The 24,474-nt window shown below is 43.3% G+C and overlaps 1 protein-coding gene across 1 annotated transcript in view; it reads right to left on the bottom strand.

Moving 5' to 3' along the window:
• Positions 1-213: 213 nt before the first annotated feature.
• SYTL3 (synaptotagmin like 3) overlaps positions 214-24,474 on the bottom strand; it is a 778,488-nt gene continuing 754,227 nt past the window's right edge. Inside the window, exons 15-16 of the mRNA XM_069607884.1 lie at positions 23,017-23,222; positions 214-687 (exon numbers count right to left, since the gene is read on the bottom strand). Of these exons, the coding sequence (XP_069463985.1) occupies positions 557-687; positions 23,017-23,222 (337 nt within the window). The 3' untranslated portion in view covers positions 214-556. The remainder of the gene's footprint in view (positions 688-23,016; positions 23,223-24,474) is intronic.

The following is a 24,474-nucleotide window of genomic DNA, read 5'->3' as shown; positions in this document are numbered from 1 at the left end:
GCTGACCCTTCACACTTGACCAATTTATTTGAGTAAAAGAATTGCTAATTGGCTAAATTAAGCATAACCCCACAGTTTTAGTCGTGACCTTGTAGGTAAAGGGATCCGCCATCACTCTGATTGGTAAACCATTCCTTATCATAGCAACGAACCGTAATCATTCATCTGGCACCACTGATTTGAGAAATTGTAACAACTTGACATTCATTTAGGTATGTTTTGTTGAGATTCACTTTTCTTTTATTTCACTACCCTGCCAGCCCGCAGTGTATGGGTTTCACTCATATATATTTAACCAAGTACATCATTGAAAAAACTTGTCAGAATTTTTCGGTGTTTTCAAAGTTGCATTTTCCAGAGAACAAAGAAAACATAGTTTAAATGCTTACAGTTAGAGTGTGCGGTTTTTTATGAGGTCAAGTGGGTTAGTAAAATGTCAGTCTCCAAGTGTTTACATGGGAATGGTGCCTAGCGGAGCAGCGCTGTGAGCGTTCATCGATGTTGAGGTTATGTTTAGTCCTCATTCACCACAGCAAGTTTTCTTTCGTTGTTGGCGTTAGAGTTTTGAGGGTCTTCTGTTTGAAGTCAACAGCAGAGTGTCCACCGTCCATTGGTTCGGCCTTCGGAGTATCTTCTGCCACAGCAGTCTGGATTGGCACTGTGTGTCTGGGGTACCGGTTACTTCAGCTGTAACAAAGTCAAAACAATAGGGATGTCAAGATCTCTGCACTAAGACAACTGGTCAACCCTAGAAGTAAGCATACCGGAAATCCACCAGAACTGGAGGACCTCTTGCTTGAGGAAGCATTGATGGAGAAAATAAAATGGGCCATGTGTTTGAGGCAAAGCCCAGAAATTGGGAATAGGGATGTCAAGATCTGCGCACTAAGACAACTGGTCAACCCTAGAAGTAAGCATACCAGAAATCCAGCAGAAGTGGAGGACCTCCTGCTTGAGGAAGCAGCAATGGAGAAAACAAGATGGGCCATGTGTTTGAGCCAAAGCCCAGAAACTGGCCCACAAGCGATTTCTTCTTTGGGCAACGTGGTTTTCTAAATGTGGTCTACAAACAGTTCGCTGATTGGAAGATTGGCACATTTTGTGGTACCCTCTTGTTGCTTTCCTAAATGTTAGAGCATTTGTTACTTATATTTTTTTTACCTTGTTTATTTATACAAAATGGAATTACAAACAAGACAAATTAACAGAGCATCACAACACTAAATTCAAATTAATATACAAAGAAACTTGGAATATTATGTACAATAAAATACAACCTCAAAAAAGGTGAACAAATAAGAAACCCCCAACCCCCACCCTACCCACACCACAAGAAAGCACATACAGTAGAACTAGTACATATCAAGACATTTCCTCCAGATTTTTTCAAAAACGTTCCAATTTATTTGTCTTCTGAAGATTTCATTTTCCATTCCTGCAAGAGAAATACATTTCAGAAATCCAATCAGTTGATAATGGTACAGTTGGAGACTTCCAGTTGCGAAGTATCATCTTTTTATCAATTGAAGCTCCCCTGAACAAGAATTTGTTTTGCAAAACTGAAAGTTCATCCAATAAAACATCGCTGCCCATGATCATCGTCTTAAAATCTAGGTCAATTACAGTTCCCAGTACCCATAAGCACATACCACAAATATCTGTACAAAAGCCTCGCACCTGTGAGCTATGCCAGATCATATGTTTCAGAGTGCCCACCTCATTCATACACTTCCAACATTCATTTGAGTCCGTCATTCCTCGTTTCATGAAACTTTTCCGGACTCAGTATACTCTGTATAGAATCTTTATTTGTCTTGATCTCTCACTTAAATTCAAAGAACACAATTTCACATTTCCACACATACCAATCCACACCTCCTGTGAGATATTATACCCTATCGTTAGACTCAATTCCTCTCTTAATGTTACATTTTCTTTGTATTCAGCCACAATTTGCTTGTAAACTCTACTTGCAATTGCCCCTTCTCCTGGTCCTCTTTTAGCAGTCAATAGGTCTAAATTCACATCATCTCTCCAAATCACATCACCAATAATGTTTTTCAGACGTCTAAAGTCAGATTCTGTGAAATTTGCCATGTCCCACCTCTGGCGAACTTCCGCCCCAGAAATCCAATACCCATCCTGCCACAAATCACCTATCCAACGCACTCCACCAATAAACCAATCTGCCCAAAATAATACTTTCCCATTTTCCGTAATTGCCGCATTGAACCAAATGGAAGCATTGGGTGATTTCAAAGCATCTGAACCTAAATAGATATAAAGAGTTTTCCAGCTACTTCTTAGAAATTCAGTTAATGGGTTTCTTTTACTGACTGCATTTGTCTTTGTAAGAACTGTCCTTGTAGAGAGCGGGCCAGCAATTTTTCAACTTTATTTAGTAAAGAAAGGAGTGTACATTAACGGCTGATAGAGCATTAGTTAATTGAAAATAACCATTATATTCACGGTGGAACATGCAGCTATCGGATCATCAAAATTTTAGTCATTGATTCACAAGTCCGTACAGATCCAGTTTGATTTCAAAGTACACTAAAAGCTCTGCCATGCAGCACCAACTGGGCAACCAACGGTGCTGGAGGTGTCCAGTCATTATCTCGAAAACAAAATGTCGAATTACAATAATGTCGAAACAATAATGTCGAAAACAAAAATGTCGAATTGTTTTTTTTTTAATTTACATGTTTTTTTGGGGTTCCGGTGGTAAAAAAAACGGCTAAAACATTTAAAAAAAATTAAAAAAGGGGGGTTGGGGGGGGGGGGGAACCCCCCCATTTCGAATAAAAATCAACAAAAAAAAGAAATTCGACATTTTTGTTTTCGACTTTATTTTTTCGACATTATGACTTTCGACATTTTTGTATTCGAGATTATGACTATAAACCGGTGCTGGATAACCATCTATGACGGATCATTCTTTTTCACCCCATGTGACTGCACTTATTTTGGCCAGTAGTCTATTCCAATATCAACCTCATTCAGGCAATGCCCGCCAAAATAGAATAGAGAGCTCAGCACATCATGCCTTAAGGTTGGGTAGTGGTTATGGCGTTGGCATTTAGCTATTCTTTCGGGGATGAAATGGCGAGGCATAGAAAGAATAATAGCCTTTGATACCATCTTGGGGGAAATGCATGCAAGCCCCAATTTCTTTTCGGAAACAGCAGGTGAAATATAACAAATTGCTAAACCCCTTTTTGTGGTTGAGAAATGCATCTTTTTCTGGGTCTTTAAAAAAGGCAAAATGATGGGTAAAATCTGCATCAAAATTGTCTGTGCATTATTTCAGCATTAGGTATTTACCTTAAGTGCTGGGAATATGTTTCCAGAAGACTTTGGGTGGTAAACCTGTATGTACTAGAACTGCAAACAATGATTAACAACATGAAGCCAGTCTGTCTGGAAGGGCCAGGGGAAAAGACATCAGCAGGTAGCATAGCATCACCTCCCCTCCTCGGTCATCCTGTGTCCATGGGAGGAGAAGGCCTAAGGCAAAGACGTTGCTAGGGGTGGCTAAGGGGGCTACAACCGGGTCTTTTGGTTGTATCCCCAGATAGAAGCTCAGGGTCTACAACCAAAAGGCTAGCTAGCCCCAAGTCCCGACAGTCCTGACATTAGCGTAGCCCCAGATCTTTTCCAGACCTAGCAACACCCCCGGCCTAAGGATTCATAGATCTGGCTGGCATCAAGCGGTTTGGAGAAATGAAGGACTGTCCAGGAAGGCCAGCATCTACCAGTGTGTGACTTGAATGTTAAATGTATGATGACTGCAGGCCTCTAGCGAAATGTGTCAATGTCTTCTGTAATATGGCACACAACACAGACGCATGGATATGTCTGCCCTCCACAGTTCCCGGACTACTTACTGTGACCAACATGAAGACCCTAATCCTGAAGAGGGACTGATGCCCCAGAATCCACCATTTTGTCTCCCCACCTCCAATTTTCCTGCAGCCCCCACTGTCACTTCTACACTCACTCGCGCAGCAGTCATTGTGGTGCAGGATAGCATCCTGCACTGCCCCAACCTGATATCCTCCTGCTGATTGAGACCATGGCTAGAAAGGAGCAGTAACACTAGTTGGAATTAGTGCATGAAGCGTTTCTTAGCACCTGTGTACGGAAGAACAGCTACTCAACGTGGGTGTTGAGGACCATAAAGGTGATGCAGGAGAGTGGTTGTGGGTACGCCGCACAGTAGTGCACAACACTGCTCTGCAATAGCCTTTCATATCCAGCGCACTGAGGACCCTGGACACTAGCAGCTTCAGGTCCTATGCAGGGGTGGCAAGAATTAAGCGCACATAGCATTTGTGATCGGCTCCACGGAAGTACTTCTACAGGATCACAACCATCCGTGGATGCGGGGACAAACGCAGGTCCTTGAATAATCTGGCTGCCCCCAACCTTAAAAATCAGATCAGCTGGGTGTTGCTGAGTACCAATGACCTGACGACCAGCATCATTAGTGACTTGGTACAACTGCTGGAGTGGCAAGGCCATGCAGGTGTCAATGCAAAGGGCACTATGCTGTGCCAAAAAGAGTGGTGGCACTCCTGCTAATCTGCCACCTCCCCTGATGCTAATCTGCCACCTCCCCTGCCGCTAATCCGCAACCTCCCCTGCCGCTAATCTACCACCTCGCCTGCCACTAATCCGCCACCTCCCCTGCCCATCCTTCTCAGTCTACGAGACCCATTTTGAGGTTTCACCCAGGGGTGGACTCGGAATCCAAAGAGGCCATGGAATTTCTTTTCTAAAGTTGCCCCATATTACACATTTTGAGCAAGCCCAACTCCTTTCCCATAAAATAATGTGGAAATAAAATAGGCAACCACACAAAAGAGGACCAGGGTGCAGAGGCCCACCAGGACATCTCCAGAGTTCCCTGTAGGCCTGCACACCCCTGGTATCTTTTGAACATGCTGCATATATCTCACAGAGCACGTCCAAGTTCCTCTGAAAGCATACCACTGACAGGTTTGGGTTAGGGACAGGGGCATACATCATGTGCATCTGCTTTACAGCAATGACATGTTGGGAATGGGACTGGGAAATGAATAATGTCCACACACTGAGCATTGTGGGGTAGTTTGTGTAGGATGGGGACAAGAGTAATGTACACTTCACAATTAATGGGATTTTGCTGAGATTACAAAAATGGTGAGAACTTCTTCTCTGGCCAAGTCCTCCTTAGTCATTGGGCCTCATTACGAGGTTGGAGGTAGCCTTGCCTGTTTGTTTTACCAGCAAGGCTACCCCCAAACTTGCATCCAGCTCTGGCACACACGAAAGGGGAATCACCGGGCCATTCCGACCTTGGCGGACCCAGTAATTTCCCTTGCGCGGGTGCCCGAGCCGGTACATCCCCATTCCCATTTGAGCCCCCACAGGGCTCAATGGGAATGGGGAGGATCGTAGCAAGTGTACCGTTTATAACGTTACCGTTGCTACCATCATGTTCTGCTCGCGGGTGCCGGTACGGCCACCTGGTCAGACCAGGTAGCTGCAAGGGCACCAGCGAGCAGAAGTCCTAGTATGTTGCTACGATAGCAAAAGTGCCGGTAGCGATACCGGTGCCATTGTTGCCTTACCGCCATACTCCTAATGAGGCCCTTAGGGTCACATTATGAGGTTGGGGGTAGCCTTGCCGGTTTTATCGGCAAGGCTACCCCCAAACTTGCATACGGCTCCGGCACCCGCAAAAGGGGAATCACCGGGCATTCCGACCTTGGTGGACCCGGTAATTCCCCTTGCACGGGTTCCCGGAGCGGGTACGGCCCCATTCCCACTTGGGCTCAATGGGAATGGGGAGGATGGTAGAAGTGGTAACGTTTATAACGGTATCATTGCTACCATCATGTTCTGCTCACGGGTGCCGGTATGGCCACCTGGGCAGACTTGGGTGGCTGCAAGGGCACCGGCGAGCATAAGTCCTAGTATGGCGGTACGGTAGCAACTGTGCCGGTAGCGATACCGGTGCCGTTGTTGCCTTACCGCCATACTCCTAATGAGGCCCATTGTCTTCCTGGGCTGCTCTGTCATACTCCTCATTGCTGTATTGGCCAACCTCCACTTGAGGCATTATTGCAAAAAGCGTGCTTTATAAAATTCCAAAAATAAAATTAAAAAAACTACCAATGGCATGGATTCATGACGTTGTAGTACTATGTTTGTGCAACATGTTCTTTCCTTCCACTGTTATGCCCCCCTATTCAGGGATGCATTTGCAAAGCACCCCGCTGCTTTGTGGGCCTCAGACTCATGCACGGAGTGGACCCAATGCATGCTCTCTAGTGCTGTGTGTTGTGGTGCTATGGATTGACGTGCATACGCGAGGAGCCACAGCAGTGATGGACATCCAGAATCTCCTGTATAATGGGGTCGAGGTACCTTATAGCACTCATTTGTTCTAGAATTGTCCTCGCTGTCGGCCACAATCATGCAGCGCATAGTATGCATCCATCACATGGGGCATTTGTTTGAGCCATGACTATGCATCCAATCTACCAAAGTGCATATAATATGTGAGGTAATTTGGCAGCTCGTGAATGATTCTCACGAATATAGAGGAGAGAGCCAGAGTAACGAGTGAGCCTGAGCTAACCAGGGGAGCCGAAGGGGGTTCTCCTCCTAAGACAAGTCTAAAATAATAGGTTCAAATGGTGCATTTCACAGTATGCTTTCTGTGAAAAATTGGATAAAAAGCCACACAGTTTGCAGTCCATTTTGTAAGGTAAAACATGAAAAATTAGATGCAAGTCACCAACAGTAGAGGAGCACTTTCCAACTCATTTCCTGATGTATTTTCCTGCAATATGTGCAAGAATAAGAAAACATGTTAATGCAGGCTCTGCCCATACGTGTCCATGCAGGCTGCACCAATATATGCCAGCATTACATATAAAAAACATACTCCTTTTGGCTCTACCAGTAAAAAATAGCCTGCCACAGTAAGAAAATATGGCAAAGTGAGTGCACCAATGCAGGCCAGTTTGACCATGTAATATCACTCACCACTCTGGATTCCCAGTAAAACATGCCATGCCACAGTAAGAAAACATGCTCAGACTGTCTGCACCAATGTAAGCCAGTCTAGAAATGTCCTAGCACCTATGTTTGATTTACCCTTGAGGCCCAGTAAATAAATGCCTTGCCACAGTCCGAAAATATAACCTGGCTGGCTTTCATGGTCCACTGCACAAATGTAACCCCCCTAACACTAAATCAGAGGCCTGCTCCCCAACACACACGCAACCAAACAAGCACACACATTCATTTAGCATTCATACACATTTATCTGACCAACTATACAGCATTCATACACTCTTTTTCAGCTGCTCATCCATAAAACATACACAAAATCATTCACAACCTCACCATACAAGCACTCTCATTCATGCGTGTGCCCAAAAAACATACTCTCATTCATTCACACGCAGCAACGCACGCATACATACATTTCTATTCTTACCTGTTGTCTGGGACAAGAATCTGCTCTGCCTCAGGCTCCCTCTGCGGCTCTTCTGCCCTCACACAGCACGAAGGAGGAGGGCTTCTTGGTTCCTGCACATGCGCCGATTAGCTCTGAGCGTCATGACCCAGGCCTCTGAATGTGCGGGGAGGTGAGGGAGCACCCACTATGCATAGTTAGGCCTGCAGTACCCCAGTGTGCATTTGCATTGGCCATGCAAGTCTTGGGAAGCAAAACGCCCCCTGGGCCTTGCATGGCCCACTGGAAATGCATACAGAGGTGCAAGAACAGTCAAAGGGAAGCCATGTTTTCCTTTTGGCAGCTAAAGCCAGCCCAGGAGTGCTCCCTCGGCTGCTTACTGCAACTGAGGGAGTGGTCATTGTTTAAAATTGACTGGCCTGGCTCGTCCATAATGGGTGTCAGGTTGGCGCCTCATTGCCCATTATGGACAAGCCACACACATATCTAAAATGGTGTCTGATGGATGCATTGCATTATTTGCGGTGGCAAAATACTCCTGTCTTGGTGACCAGGCACGTGAAGCGATGTCATACATTTGTGTCACCTGCACAACAGAGCTGCCTCTAAATCCTACGGCTTTGTATCAATTTCTTCTCTAAAATTGTGCTGTAAAATGCCTTTCCCCGGATGGCAAAACAAGCGCTGGATCTTGGCCGTTGTCATCATGATCTTCAATGAGGCTGTTTGTGGAGAGTGGAGTTAGTGTGGATGCCATTGTGACAATCTGCTCCTCGACACCACATAACGAGTCTTCCACAATTTCTGTTGACTCAGCATTCTGCTGCCTAACATGTATTGGGCTGATACTCGCGTTTCAGCACACCCACCAGAACATCTGCATGAGTACGACTGTACATCTAAGGAATAACTGATGCTGTACATTTTGACTTGTGCCAGACTGGCATGGCCTTGCAACGTTCAGTCTTTCAGCTGGCTGCATTGTATTGCCCAGCACAGTCAATGTGACAGTCACTCAAGTGAAAACCCATTGCTTGTGCATGCTATTTCATTGGTTGAAGTGATGGTGATAGCCAACAGTCTGACTGCAGTTAATGACCACAAGGTACACAACCTAGCACAGTTCAGACATTATGCCATATATTCTTATACTGTTTTATGTCAATTGTATACATCATGAAGTGACCTGGGGTAGCTCATCCATAAGGGGCGAGGGGCCACAAATCGACCACCTATTATTGGTTCCATTTAATAATGTCGCCACAAAAATCTCGCCATGCAAAAATATCACCGAAAAATGGCTGTTTTTTGTGGTGGCATTATTGCATGGAACATGCGGGGGACACCCCCGCAACCCCCAATTATTTTTTTTATTTTTACATTTTTTTTATTTTTTATTTTTTTTATTTTTTTGCCCCTGTGCCCATATTTATGGTCACCCATATAATATCACCATGACCTTTTCCCGGCGATATTATTTACGGCGACCATATATATGGGGATAATATTACCTGATACCCTATTATTGATGAGCCTAAGCCAGCCTAGTGACAAACTGAACATTCCCTCAGCTTGCCTTAAACTAAGGAAGGGTTACATGTAATTATAATGAATCCCAAATAACTAATACTAAGTCCCAAAAACCGAATTCATTTTTCATTGTTTGGGGGGTGTGGTTGGAGGGGATCCCCGCACCCCCCCTTTTTTTGCTCTTAATACTTGTCCTGCCCCCAAAACCACTATCACCCCTCCCAACCCCTTTTTTAGGGTTTTTCTGACTTCATTATTTTTGAATTCGTTATTTTAGGTTTGTTATAATGGTATTAGTTATTTTGATATTTGTGATAATCATTGCATACCCTATGGGGGCCCTCCTGAGTCTGCAGTGTTGTGGGGGAACAAGGTTTGCCCTGGGGTGAATTAGCCCGGCTGTATATTTCTGATGAGTCATTCAAGGCTGGGGTGCGTTGCTTCCCTGGCTTGCATGGTCCACTGGCCATGCTGGCTGGGGTACTGTACCTTGAAAATGCCTAAGGGGATCTCCTGTAGCACCTCATGGGTTAAGTGGGCATCGGGTGGCCACTTTCTGTGCTTCATTTGCAGGAACCAGGAATCAAGGAGCGGTAGTTGATTGCCACCTCTCCCTGCTTTCTGCCTGAAGAGTTTCCAAGGTGGACCTTCAGGAGCAGCAGTGCAGCCAGGGGGTAATCTGGAGCTGAGCTGATGAGCAAGTAAGGGGGGGGGGGTTATGTGTGTGTGTGTGTGTGTGTGTGTGTGTGTGTGTGTGTGTGTGTGTGTGTGTGTGTGTGTGTGTGTGTGTGCGCGCGCGCGCGCTCTCAAGCACGCATTCTGTATATGTGTGAAGGTGTATGGTGGTATGATGAGGGGGACTGCTGGATGTGAAAGTGAATGAATGCAGATGATTGTTGTTGAACGTTCAGTGAATTAATGCTGGTCAATATGCGAGTGAATGACTGATGGTGAATACCTGAGTGTGTGAATGTTTGATATATGCTAGGGAATTTTCGTGATATGTGTTTGTTTAATAAGTTTATTTATGCATATATGCCAGAGTCTGTAAGGGTACATGACTGCCTGTGTGATGGGTGTGAATGAGTCTGTGCATGCAAGGCTATTTTAGTACAGTGGGTTAGCATGTTAGACTAGTGTTAAAGACAAAGACAACATTATGCATGTTCTTACATATGGGGGTGGGTGAGGGGATTTGTGTAGCCGGTAAAGACCTTTTTCTTACTATGGCATGGAATTCAAAACTGACAAGGGCAAGGCCAACATGAGTGTTTTTGCAAATGGGGGTGGGGCATTTGTGTATCCAGCAAAGCCATTTTTTCTTACAATGACATACCCAAAAATACAAATGGAGAAACTTTGGGATTTATACTATGGTGTGAAAACCTGAGAGCAACTAAACCATTGAATTACCATAGTTCACACCATAGATGCAAACACACAGGTCTGATGCACTTTAAACAGAGCGGATCCATTCTTAATCTCAATTCTTTATACAAAATATGTTTTATTGTTATTTTCCCTCTTTATAAAAATATTTTTTTGGGAGACATAAAAAGTAGGACCACCACAGAGAAGTTGGTCTACAACTGTTAGTTAGAAGGTTAAAAGGATATCAACATACCTGCACATGTATTAACATAGAAACAGGGACGACGGAAAGGGAAAAGAAACAAACACATATCATTTGTGAACGTTAATTCCCACATACAAGTAAATGACATCTAAATATAACAACTACATTTATATTTTACAAAAAAACACACTCAACTTCTCCTACCTGGATACACTTCAGGCAACACAATCACTGTGTTGCTGTTTATATATTCAACATGGACCTTTCTCAGGAGAAACAACTAAAACAATTTAGAACACCCTATTTGGAAAAACTGACCAGATACAGACACATTCTAAATAAATAGTATTATTTGTGGCTTACATCCCTTCACCCTATTGTGCTACAATACATGTAAAGAGCAAACTCTTGCTTGTTCAGTAGTTCATCATTTTCAAGTCGCTCTATTCTTTGACTTAGACCTGCAAGTAATACAACCAAAAAACACAGGTATTAATATATACCTTATGTTCAAACCACTCTGTCAGATGGGTTTGTACTGAAATCTGTACAATACCTTTTTCTTTTCTGTATACAAAGCTTGTACTCGATACAAGTCCGCTTAATGCAGCCACTCACCAGACCAGGGATGTGCAAAGAATTCAGATATGGTTCCGTCAATGCTAAAAGAACACTGTAGAGAGGAGCACCACCGAATCATCATCCATGTTAATGGCTAAAACATGTACCTTTTACTCTATTCTGTTTGCTGCTCACTTGATTATTAATGATCCATCAGGAACAAATTCATTCCAAAAAGGTAGGTATTAGGTGTAATTACTCATATGGTGTTACAGAATTAATACATTATAAATACCCAGCCTGCGGGGTGGGCATTTAAAAAGTTTAGCACCAATGACCTATATGCTCTTGAGCATTTACAATGGGGAAACAGAACTTACTAGAGATTTAGTTCCACATGGAATAATGTTTCTCAAACTGCCCACATTGCGCTTTAAATCTGTTGTTTTTGTTCATTTAACTAGGTTTTCGCGTTCCGTGTTCTAGATGCGCGCTCTCCACCAAATGCCTATAGCGCAATCAAAAAAACATCCATTACTGGTTTGGAAGCCTTACAAGTGTTGCCTTACGAGTGCTACATAGATCTATTGCATTGATAAATAGAATGTGAGCGTTGCGGATATTACCTAGCTAACTCTACAATAGCATTCGCGTTTACGAACCTCGTCCCGCGTTCTGATCCTGGCGTGCACTTTCAAAACTCTATGGGCCAGTCTAGAGTGTCGCCCTTATGTAGAGGAGTAATGAGACAGCCGGCATTAGGTGGTGGTGTAATATCTTAGTACATGGACATGCATTTAGTTAACACCTTTATATGTAATTGTGGGACAGTGATGTAATAGAAGTGGGAATATAGAATGTGGAACCCAGGAGAAAGGATGCTGATCTGAGTGAACTGAGAGAGGAACTGTTAGCTGTGGTGGAGCCGGTGGGTTTATCTATGGATCTTAAATAAACCCATTTATCTACAATACTGTGTGAGCCAATACTTCAGGTGGCCATTACTAAGTTTCCATTCTGTCAGATCTATAGTTAATTATCTGGGCATGCATGTGGTTAGCCAAATGGCCACAGTAAAGAGATCACACTATTACAATGTGTGTAAACCGTATTCTTTTGCTCCATGTGTAATATGTATTTGCAACTTTGGAGCAAACGTACGAAAAGCAGCTCCCTTTGTTGTCTCTGCAGTGGTGCACTCTTGAGGGCTAGTTGCCGTACTGCAGATTCTGAGAGCTTATTCAGGCTTCTAAACTGGATTCATATAACAACTCAGTGTATTTTTAATGTACGTTGTGCCAATCAACCCCTTCCTTGAGGCCATCTGACCAGATTCAGGCCAGGAATATAAACTGTTCTTCTCTTCTGGTCAGTATACTATCCATGTTGCTTCCAGATGTTCCTTTGATCTGTTGTAGCGCTGTCCAGGTGAATGAATCAAACTTGTGGTTTACATTAAGGAAATGTTTAAACATAGGGGCTTCCTCCGTTTTCTTTTTTAGGGAACTGTGGTGCGCAATAATTCTCGTCTTGACTTTGCGAGAGGTTTTTCCAATATATCTTTTCCCACATGGGCACATTATCATGTATACTACAATCACTGAATTGCAATTCATAAACTGACATAGCTTCCATTTAGTTTTGAGCCCAACATCTACTTCTGTTGACTTTTTAGTGATGTTACAGATGCTGCATTTCCCACAGGGGAAGTGTCCTTGAAGCAGCGGTAGGCACCACGCTTCAGGAATCCTTGGTTGGTTAACCAGTCTAGTGCTGATGTCATTGCGCATGACTAGTGCTCTAATATTATTACTCCTTTTGAATGCAAAGATCTGTTTTTCCAGCTTGTTGTGACCTCTATTGAATACTTGCCAGTTTTTTAGAATGATGTTCTTGATTTTGGATGAGAGATTACCAAAGGTTTGGATACAAACCAACTTGTTAGGAGTGGGCTGCTTCTCTCTTGGTTCCAACAGAGCTTCTCTGTTGTTGTTGAAAGCTCTTTTTTGAAGCTTGTCGAACAATTCTTTTTGGGTAGCCCCTATTGCATAGGTTACCCGTCAGGGCTTCAACTTCTGCTCTGTATGTATCAGTGGAACTACTGTTCCTTTTCAGCCTTAGAAACTGACCAAATGGCAGATTTTCACACAGGTGTCTGGGGTGGTGACTTGGAAAGTGCAGTAATGCGTTCTTGTCCGTGATTTTGTGGTACGGTCTGACCTTTGTTTTGCCCCCATCATGAAAGATTCACATCTTTCATGACAGTGGCAAATTAAAGGTCAGACCATTCCATGGACAAGAACGCATTACTACACTTTACGAGTCACCACCCCAGACACCTGCGTGAGAATCAGCCATTTAGGTCAGTCCAATTGGACATCACAATCTTTCATGATGGTGGCAAATTAAAGGTCAAACGTACCACAAAAGCATGGACAAGAACGCATTACTGCACTTTACGAGTCACCACCCTAGACACCTGCGTGAGAATCTGCCATTTGGTCCGTTTCTACGGCTGAAAAGGAACAGTAGTTCCACTGATACATACAGATCAGTCTGATACACTCTAGACTGGCCCATAGAGTTTTGAAAGTGCACGCCAGGATCAGAACGCGGGACGAGGTTAGTAAACGCAAATGCTATTGTAGAGTTAGCTAGGTAATATCTGCAAAGCTCGCATTCTATTTATCAATGCAATAGATCTATGTAGCCCTCGTAAGGCTTACAAACCAGTAATGGAAGCTTTTTTGATTTACGCTATAAGCATATGGTGAAGAGCAAGCATCTAGAACACGAAACGCGAAAACCTTGTCAAACGAACAAAACCAACGGTTTTAAAGTGCAATGTGGGCAGTTTCAGAACCACTGAATCATTCCATGTGGAGCTAAATCACCAGTAAGTTCTGTTTCTCCAGTGTAAACGCTCAAGAGCATATAAGTAATGTGTGCTAAACCTTTTAAATGCCCAGCTAGCAGGCTTGATATTTATAATGTATTAATTCTGTAACACCTAATACCTACCTTTTTGTAAAGAATGCATTCCTGATAGATCATTAATAATCAAGTGAACAGCAAACAGAATAGAGTAAAAGGAACGTGTTTTAGCCATTAATATGGATGATGGTAGCACAGGTGATTCAGTGATGCTCTCCCCTACAGTGTCCTTTTAGCGTTAAAAGGACCATATATGAATTCTTTGCAGATCCCTTGTCTGGTGATTGGGTGCATTTAGCGGACTTGTATAGAGTACAAGCCTTGTATATAGACAAGAAAAAGGTATTGTATAGATTTCAATACAACCACAAATGACAGAGTGGTTAGAACATGAGGTATATATTAATGCCTGTGTTTTTTGGTTATATTACTCGAAGGTATGAGTCAAAGAATAGAGCGACTTGAAAATTATGAACTAATGAACAGGCAAGAGTTTGCTCTTTACATGTACAATAGGGTGAAGGGATGCAAGTCGCAAATAATAGTTTTTTATTTAGTATTTGTTTGTATCTGGTTAGTTTTTACACATAGGGTGTTCTAAATTGTTTTAGTTGTTTCTCGTAAGGAAAGTTCAGTATTGATAACAAGCAAGAACCGAAACATGTTGGGTATGTAAACAGCAACACAGTGATTGTGTTGTCTGAAGTGTATCAAGCGAGGAGAAGCTGTGTGTGTTTTTTTGTAAAATATAACTGTAGTTGTTATATTTAGATGTCATTTACTTGTATGTGTGAATTAACGTTCACAAATGATATGTGTTTGTTTCTTTTCCCTTTCCCTCGTCCCTGTTTCGACGTTCATACATGTGGAGGTATGTTGATATCCTTTTAATCTTCTAAATAACAGCTGTAGACCAACTTCTCTCTGGTGGTCCTACTTCTTATGTTTCCCCAAAAAATAAATGATATATTTGTAAAGAGAGAAAATAACAATAAAATATATTTTGTATAAAGAATTGAGATTAAGAATGGGTCAGCTCTGTTTAAAGTGCATCAGACCTGCGCGTCTGCATCTATGGTGTGAACAATGGTAGTTCAGTTCTTACAATGGCATGGCGTGATATACTGGCGTTCAGAGAAAATCCAACATGAGTGTTCTTGTATAAGGGCAGTGGTGTGAGCATTTGTGTAGCCACTTAGACTTGGCCTTTCATACTGGAATTCAAGGCAAAGCCAACATGATGAGTGTTGTTACATATAGGGGCTATTTGTGTAGCCAGCAAAGATGTGTTTTTTTAATAAGGTATGGCTTTTTAAATTGGTGTTAAGGGCAAAGTCAACATGATGCGTGTTCTTGAATGTGGGGGTGAGTATTTGTGTAGCCACCAAAGAAATTTTCTACATTGACATGGCACTTTAGACTGGCATTAGGGGGAAAAGCCAACATGATGAGTGTTCTTACATGAGTGTTCTTGAATGGGGGCATTTTTTCAGCCAGCAAAGTTATGTATTATTACTGTGGCATGGCATTCTATACAGCCTTTGAGGTCAAAGCCAACATCATGAGGGCTCTTACATGGGGAGCATTTGACCAGCCAGCAAAGACATATTTTCTTAGTGTGGTTTTCATACTGCAGCATGGCGTTTTTTACTAGCATCAAGGATAAAGCCAACATAAGAGTTCCTATGTGGCCATACTGGCCTACATTGGTTCTGCCAAACTGGATACGTTTTATGTATGTCCACGTTGACTGCACCAATGCAAATGCACTGCAGAGGGTGGCTTGCCAGAAACCATACAGAAAAATAAAAACCTGATAAGGAACCTCCAGCTCCAGACCAAGGGATGCAAGGTGGGTAAATGGTTTGCTATACTACTAACTGACTGAGCTAATGCCATAATGCCCTTCTCCCAACCAGTGGCATATTTAGCTATAGGGAACTCTGGAAACTTCCTGGTAGGCCACTGCACTATGGGTCTCTTTTTCTGGTCCTCTTAATCTTCTCTTCCATTTAAACTGCCCAATTCTTCCCTTATCTTCTCCTTCCCCAATCCATTTGAAGTAAAAGATTTGCTATTAAGCTTTAATATGATCATCTTAACACTCAATTCTTTTTTATAGCAGTCTTGTGTTTTATAAATAGACAACAAACTTAAAGTTGAAAATAAACTACTTTATTAAATCAAATGTCAATATGGTAGAAGGCCTAACTTGCCCTATGCTAAATTGGGATTTCTCTACCTGAATGAAACTAAGGAAAGTCTGAGTCAAAGAGTTCAACCTAACTGTCTGTGTCCAAAATCTATGCTTGCCATCACAACTAAAGCTAAAGAATGTGTCGGGCTGTCAGTAATAAAAGAAAGTGTGTAACTCTCAGTTCTGAGCTTCTTCCATCTCACAGCTTTATTTCAGCTCCCCTTCCCCAAGTGTAAGATAGTTCCAAAAACGTCTTGAGATTACCTTTCTCAAATTCAAGGTGATACAGTTCCAAACAGTATTTGGAGTTCCCTTCCCCAAGTTCCAAGCAACATAGTTCAAACACAAAAAGGTCTTGAGGCTCCATTCCCAAGACGATAAGTGTAGTTCCTCAAGTCTCAGGGTTCCCTTCCCCAAGACTTTAACTTCACCACCACAATGTCCTTGTTTTTCAGCATTCAGGGCTCACAGGTCTAGGCGCAGTTGTCAGACCAAACGGTCCACCAATCACAGGTCGTGCAACCAGGATCCTTGGGCTCTTCAGCCCACACAGGTTCTTTGGCACTGGCTCCTGTGCACCAAGTCACCTTCACTCATTTCCTCTTTACCGGCCTCTAGGCTTTATGTGACGATTTACACTCCTCTGGCTTCTCTTTGTCGGCCTCATGGCTCTGCCATCACGTGTCACACACCTCTTGCCAGTTTTGGCCTTGCCGCTCTGCATTCACTCATTATAGTTCACTTTGAGGGTATTTTGTTCGCACCCCACCTTAGGACTCTCTGTCACACTTGCACCCTTTTCCATAATTTGTTTTCACATGGGCACCTTGTCTGTCCTCATTATTTGATTGGCCCATAAAGTTCTATTCCATTCTGCATTTAATATGTTTAACTTCAGGGTTTCATTTAATTTGGAATTCAATATGCATTCATGCGGTTTAATTTTAAAATGTCCATTCAGTTTGGTATTCAATATGCATTTATTTTGTTTAAGGTTAAGTTTCCAACAACCAGAGACTTTCGAAAACGTTCTCTCTGAGACACGTGACCACTTTAATACAGGATATTCCATCTCAAACTTCAACAATGGAAATGTTCCTGCTCATGCACTTGCAAAGCAAGTTATACCGGGTTTCTCATCTGTCAGAAACTCACTGGTCCCATCGATAACTTTCACAGTAATGAAGAGCACACAATCTTCGTCTTCTGATGTTAGGGGTTCAACATCTGCCCCTCTACGACTCCTGTGTCTGCTCACCAACACAGGAGAATGAGCACTTTCGCTTAAAGGGAAAGAGATGGCCTCCCCACATGGCTCCCTTCTCCGCCTTCAGTCTGCCCGAAGGAGCCCCAGCTCCCATAGCACGCTTTGTGAGTCCACCTCTCTCTGCAGTTCCCAGCATCTCGGCCTTCTGCAAATGGCAGACCGGCTCGCAGCAGTTCCACTCTCACTGCTTGCCATTTCTCAAACAAGGGCCCCTGTGGGCCTCCCCCACCCAGGCCTCCCTGTTCATCTCTGTAGTGTTTGCTGTCTGCCTCTCATTGTATACACCTGCAACCCTTTAATAAGTTGCAGGTGTGCTTTCTCAATTGAGCTTGCCTGACTATGATTAAGGAGATATGCCTGACCTTCACACCACTTTGCAGGCATCTTTCTTTTCCCAGTACTAAAGTGGTGACATGGCATAGTGTTAATTACTCTTAGTTACTTCTTCCTCGTTTCAGTACTGTCAATTGTCAAATGAGTGGAAATGAGGGGAGCTGGCTTACAATAGTCCATTAAGGTCAGGGGAGGATTTAGTCAATCACCAATGGGCAAAGGGGGATACCATGTCTTGCCCGTGTGCACCCCACTCCCAAATCCTGAAGGACCCAGGTGATCCTCCCTCGCTTCTCCACCACCAGGGTCGCGATCCAAGAGTGATGTCCTTTCCCTGGCCAACTGAGAAGAGGATCCAGCGGGTTTAGGAGTGAGAATACCTCAGGTTTCTCTCTCTCTCTCTCTCTCTCTCTCTCCCTCTCTCTCTCTGTCTCAATACATACATATATATCATATATATATATATATATATATATATATATATATATATATATATATATATATATATATATATATATATATATATATTCACCGGATGTGATGATAATCTCAACTGTGTGTCCCCCCGTTGATGACCCCTAGGATCTAATGCTGTGTTACCATTAACCCTAAGCGCTTTACATAGAATACATATACATACAATATCACACAACCAGAGTTGGTACTCATTTATCGACCTCAGAATTCTGAAAGGCTGAGTTGGCCTTGCTGGGATTCAAACCTGCGACCTGCAGATCACACACAGATAGCAGTAGCGAGCACTCAACCCACTGTGCTATCTTGCCAGCCTCCAATATTGTTTGGATTGTGAATCCTATCTGTTCTGTATGTACTCATGAGCTTTGCAACAGGAGTGGGGGAGGGGCAGAGTTTAAGATGATCATCACTTCCTACATCCGCTGAATTTCAGGGGTATTGTTGCATTAAATCTGATCACCTTAACTGTCCCTTAACTTAAGTATTTTCAATTAATTTCAAGGGTTTTGTTATACCATAGTTTATTCAAGGGCCCCTAGTCATGGTCTTTGGATGTGGCCACTGTACATGGTACACCAATAGGTTTCTTCAGTGAACACTAGCCTTGACCTTCAGCTGTGGCCAGTGTACATGTTGCACCCATACTTTTCCTTGTGGCCCACTATCCATGGCCTTTGGCCTTGGCCAGTGAGCACAGCCTTTGACGGTGCTAACTATATATTTCAATACACTATGGTTCTTTTAAACCCACTTGTCCTGGCCTTCAGAAGTGGCCACTGCACATGTTGCACCCATAGGTTTCTTTGGGGCCGACTGGCCAGGGCCAGTGACACATAGACCCATTTCCCCCTGTCTAGTAGATGTGATCACTACAGATGTCCCCCCACCCTCCCATTTATTTTTTCTTCCTCAGTTTCTGTTCCCCCAATAATTGCTGTGGTTCCATTTAGATGGGGTGAAACACTCCTCGATATCAGCAATGCTGCAGATGTGCCTGGGCGGCTCCCAAAAGTAGGCCTCCACAGTGGGTGAGTGAGGGGTAGAATACCCTAGGATCAGGGTCATGTTCATACTGCACAAAAACAATGTGCACATTTAAATGGCAGATTCTGTGATCATGGACAAGAATGTTGGCTGACCATACACCAGTGGGCTGTTACAATCCTCAGGTGCTTATCATGACTCCTACTTTCCAAGGAATTAATGTCCATGTCTTTTAGAGTTGGGCCTCGGCCTGATTCTGTAAGAATGCTTCCCCTATGTTCTGGTGAACTTCTTGATCACTGGTGAGTTAGTTAATTACAAAGAGTGGACCTTGTAAGAAATAATACCAACATAAGACATGCCCTATCACATAAAGAAGCCTGGTGGATTCATAAACTAAAAACTACCACCGACGGTCTCAACGACCTCACACCAACATTCATCGGTTGCTAAACCAACTAATGACCAGCAACCAGGATCATTTTTCTACTCTATTTTGGCCTGATCACCACATGGACATCAGTACTGGATCCCATTGCAGACTCTCCCTTATGGACACAGGGCCAGCGCATCCGTCTGTGCAGTCACGCGAGATGAACAACAGCCTCGCCAACACGCTGGTGAAGCGCAGTAGCACAGACTAGATCCGTACAGCCACCACCAGCCCCAGGGACTCCAGTGTGCACAGTTTGTAGTACCATTCGTTGCCAGGTCCCCTTGACAACCAAAGCAAGTCTCTGAAGGAAAGGATCAATGGTCGCATACGCTTCCTCCACACACGGATGCGCAACACTCGACCAAATAATGACTGAATGCACCGGTGCGCTGCAGCAACACTACCCGCAACACCACAGAGTCATCTGAGCACCTAGAGGGGTCACAACGGGACGCTACCTAATAAGGCTCCTACACTGAAGAATATAAGTAAGCTTTTCAGTATTCTGCATGAGACAGATCCGCCTGCCACATCAAGATTCCATTCTGGCCTGTTCCACTTGCACCCACAGACAGAACGGGACCCAAGTGCTTCACCTTTAGCCCACGCATTTTGAAACACAGATGCGGGAAGACAGAAAACGAACACAGCATTTCGTCATTCAGGTAAAACTGCTGACATATAGTGGTTGTGGTGTTCAGAGAGAACCCTTCATAAACTAACGGTGGCAGTGCACCCCTTCTCTGTTTCTCTTAGATAGAAACATCATGCACTACAGAAAGAAACACAAGTGCATAATAGAAAACGCCCAATAGCAGGGAATTCAGTCCCCCCCGCGCCTGAACAGAGCACAGCCGCAGGCACAAGATGGCAGATAAGGTCAGTGGCTATAAGAGGACATGTAGTAAGCCCTCTATCCTTTTTAACCTTCCTGGAACCAGGACCCCTGGTCAAAGAGAAATGTTTTTATATATAAAAAATCTGCACACTAGATATGAGAGCCTGTGGGTGATACATATGAACGTATGTCTCCTCCAACCACAGAGCTTTCCAATCCAACGCCCGGTTGCAGGCGCTTACACCATCAGCCGAAATGTCTATGGTGCAGGACCAACTACAACTCATCACCATCCAACCAAGTTACATACTATCTACAGTGACGTAGACCAAGGATTGGTCAAGACATGCTCTTGACAAAAACAAACAACTGTTCAAATGATAAACTGCATAAGAATTTGTTATGATTTTCAGATTTATTTTCACAGCTTTTCACAAATGTACTTCGTGAATGTTTTTTCTACATGTTGATATCTAAATGTTGTCTTATCAACGGTACTACGTATGAGAAGGTACCAGAGGCGACATTTATAGAGATGCCCAATAATTAAACAGAAAGAGTAAAAAATAAATAAAATCAGGCCAAGGAATTGTTTAAAAAGGCCTTATGAAGGACCACAAATTGTCGTGTACTCCTTCATATGTGATAACACTAAGAGTTGTTCTAGGAAGGTAACTGGCATTAAAGTATCACACAAACATTAGATTAAAAACCAATGAAGATTGATGCATGTGGAAAACAATAGGGCAGGACACCTTTTGTTACACTACAAAGAGTTTAATAGCACCCTCAATAACACTTATGGATGTTACTGTATGGTGCTTATAGAAATGGCGGTTGGATTGTTTGTGGTACAGTTGAAAAACACACAAACACACGCACACACACACACGCACGCACGCACGCACGCACGCACGCACACACACACACACATGCACACGCACACACACACACACGCATGCACGCACGCACGCACACACACACACACACACACACACGCACACACACACACAAACACACACAAAGATGTAGCATTCAAGTATTCATTATTAGTAGACTGCAAATTAAGGGGTTCATTCAGAGTTGGGTAGATTTTCTTTCATGAAACACCACTAGAGAAAGTTACAACTTTAACCAGTATTTCAGAAAATCCACCCAACTCAGAGTTTACCACCGGCAAAAGTGGTACTTTTAGAATACCTCAGGAGGTATTTTAGAAATACCACCTCCACTGGCGCTACTGTAAAAAGGTGCCAAACATATTATTCAGTCATTTACAAGACACAGCATCCAAAATATGGGGCCAATTTTGCTTTTTTTTTTTACTCTGCCTAGTAGGTGGAGGTAACAATAGGCAGCTTTTCGGCAGAAACTCACCCTTAAATACTGCCACTAGTATTCCCATGAAATACTTACGCTGGTATTCTATCAAACCCCAAACTGGGCGAACAGTAAATTTGGCAGGAATTTCGTAATGCCACTGATTTTACCATCGAGGGACAACTCTGAATGGAGCCTACGTTTCTCATTAACTGTTGTTGTCCAGAACACTATCTGACAAACATACAAATCAACAACATGCACATATTTAGATACATAGTCACATGAACACAGATGCGTCCTTCCACATATACTTTCCCCATCACAAATGCACTCAAACGCATAATCACAGTCACACAAACACGCCACCGTCCTTCAAAACACAAATAAATATTGCAGTGGTCCCCTCCTCTCTGAGGGAGATGGGTAGGTTGTTCCATAATCCAGCTGCTGAAGCATCTTCAGTCTTACCACCAAACATCTTTTTCTTGCAATCTTGAGTCGTGGGATCCTCAACTTGTGCCGTTGTGGCTCTAACGTTATCATTAAACATTTCACCACATCTAGACAAGACGTTTCTAGCAAGTCCGTTATCTCACAGGTCCATAGCCCTCTCTAGTCACATGACGGTGTTGCGGTTATTGTACAACTCCTTTACTTGACACAATCTATGCCCATCATCTTAACGTCACTGTATTCTAGCTTTGTTACCACCAAGGCATCTGTTGCCATAGCACCAAGATCATGGGTGAAACAGAGTTCCTACGAAAAATGTTTGTCGGGGCCAAGTCTTTTAGTGCTGCCTATTTCTGAGTTGAGAATCACAAATGCATCTGAGTAGCACGTGATGCATTCTCTAAATTCCCTGTTCTGTTTTCTTCCTTAATGTAACCTTCCCTTTCTGCTCACAGTGATAATACTTGATGGCTATCGCTGTTACGTTTCCTGAGGCTTGCTGTGCCTAAGGCATCTAGAAATTGCAAAACGTTAACCATTTTGGCACTCTTTTAGGCACAACCAATCAGTAAATCAAGCCTAGACGGCAACCAGTGTGACTTTGATGAGTGTCTGGATGTGGGAAGGACTTACCCATGCTCAGTCGCAGTCCGCCCAGGTAGCGATCGTGAATCCCAAAGGATGCTTGGTCCCAGACAGATAGGTCCAAGCAAGACTGGGTCAGGTCCATGGCGCTCACGTTCTGAAAAAGGAAGGTGTGTTTCCACTGCGGGCAGGCTTGCCTCTTCATCACAGGACTCCTGACTTGCAACTCTTGCTTGTTTGGAAGAATGAGACGCCTGAAAAAGAGACAAACCACTTTGGCGACCTAGGTATTTGTTTTACAACTAGATATGCTCTAAAAAGCCAGAAAATTGATAGGTTTTTGTTTTCTCCCCAAATCCTTCCCCTAATACGTGGTGACCTTTCTGACGTTATCTTCCTTAGAGGGGTAACAGATTATTGTTATTATTATTACTTAAGTTCTATAAAGCGCAACACGCCCGCCGGCCTCAGCGCGCAGGGACGGAAAGGGGGAAGGAAACAAACAAGTTAAGCCAGGGGAACACTAACAGGACATAGATAATGAAGAGGGGAGACTCTTAAAGAAGCGAAACAGAGGTCCCAACAACAAACGCAAGGACAGTACCAAGGAGGGGCTGGCCAGCACGGATGCCTGAACTGAGCACCAAGCAAGCGGCGAGAGAGAGCGTATGGCCCATGAACACATTGGCCCCTTTCTCAGAAGCTGGCAAGGATAAAGGCTTCCTCATGTGTTTCTTTTGTACATTTTTGGCTTTTATTATGCGATTATGTGAGGCCGAAGGGAAGGTCAATATCGCTTACTGGGCACCAGTATTTCTCTCTTTTTGGCAACTTGCACCTGCTCCCAAAGTTTCAATTGCAACGGCACGTGAGCCGTAGCCTTTGCCTTTAGATAATGCAGAGCCGCGTTGAATCCCAGATTCGTGAAATTGTGCAGAATCTGTTAATAAATGCTAACAATAGGCTTGTCCATTATTGATGGAGTATTATTATTATTAACGCTATATTCCTATTTTATGTCTAATTTGAATCACATTTTATGGAGAGCAATGGCCTTAGAATAATTCAATTAAGATCACAGACATAAGTCAAGCATAGGAAGGGGGACAACAACAAAAGTAAAGGCAATATCATTGCTCTGTCGCCCAACACTACAAATGGGATACGGGAACATGACTTAATCATTATATTCCTCCTTATAACAAAGTTATTCACCAATTAATACAAGCTGTGGTGGTTGACTTGGACCATTATTGATTCATGTTAGGTCTCCCTTTTTATGCAAACTAATTTTTATAATTATAATTGTTCTTTTATAACGCGCTAAATACCAGCGAGTGGTTTCTAAGCACAGGATCGGAATTCATACCTGTGTTGGGCTGCGTTGTCTTGATTCCAAGACTAACGTGTTGCCCCTGAGCTATCCTTCCGCCCCAAACTAATCAATACTTCATCCTGATTCAAAACCAAATCCCCTCCATGCAACATCCTCCTCTGCTGGTTTAG

The sequence above is a fragment of the Ambystoma mexicanum genome, chromosome 4q (assembly GCF_040938575.1).
Source record: "Ambystoma mexicanum isolate Mex_15411 chromosome 4q, UKY_AmexF1_1, whole genome shotgun sequence".
Lineage (NCBI taxonomy): Eukaryota > Metazoa > Chordata > Amphibia > Caudata > Ambystomatidae > Ambystoma > Ambystoma mexicanum.
The sequence above is the reverse complement of the archived record's forward strand: the minus strand, read 5'-3'. Positions and strand labels throughout refer to the sequence as shown.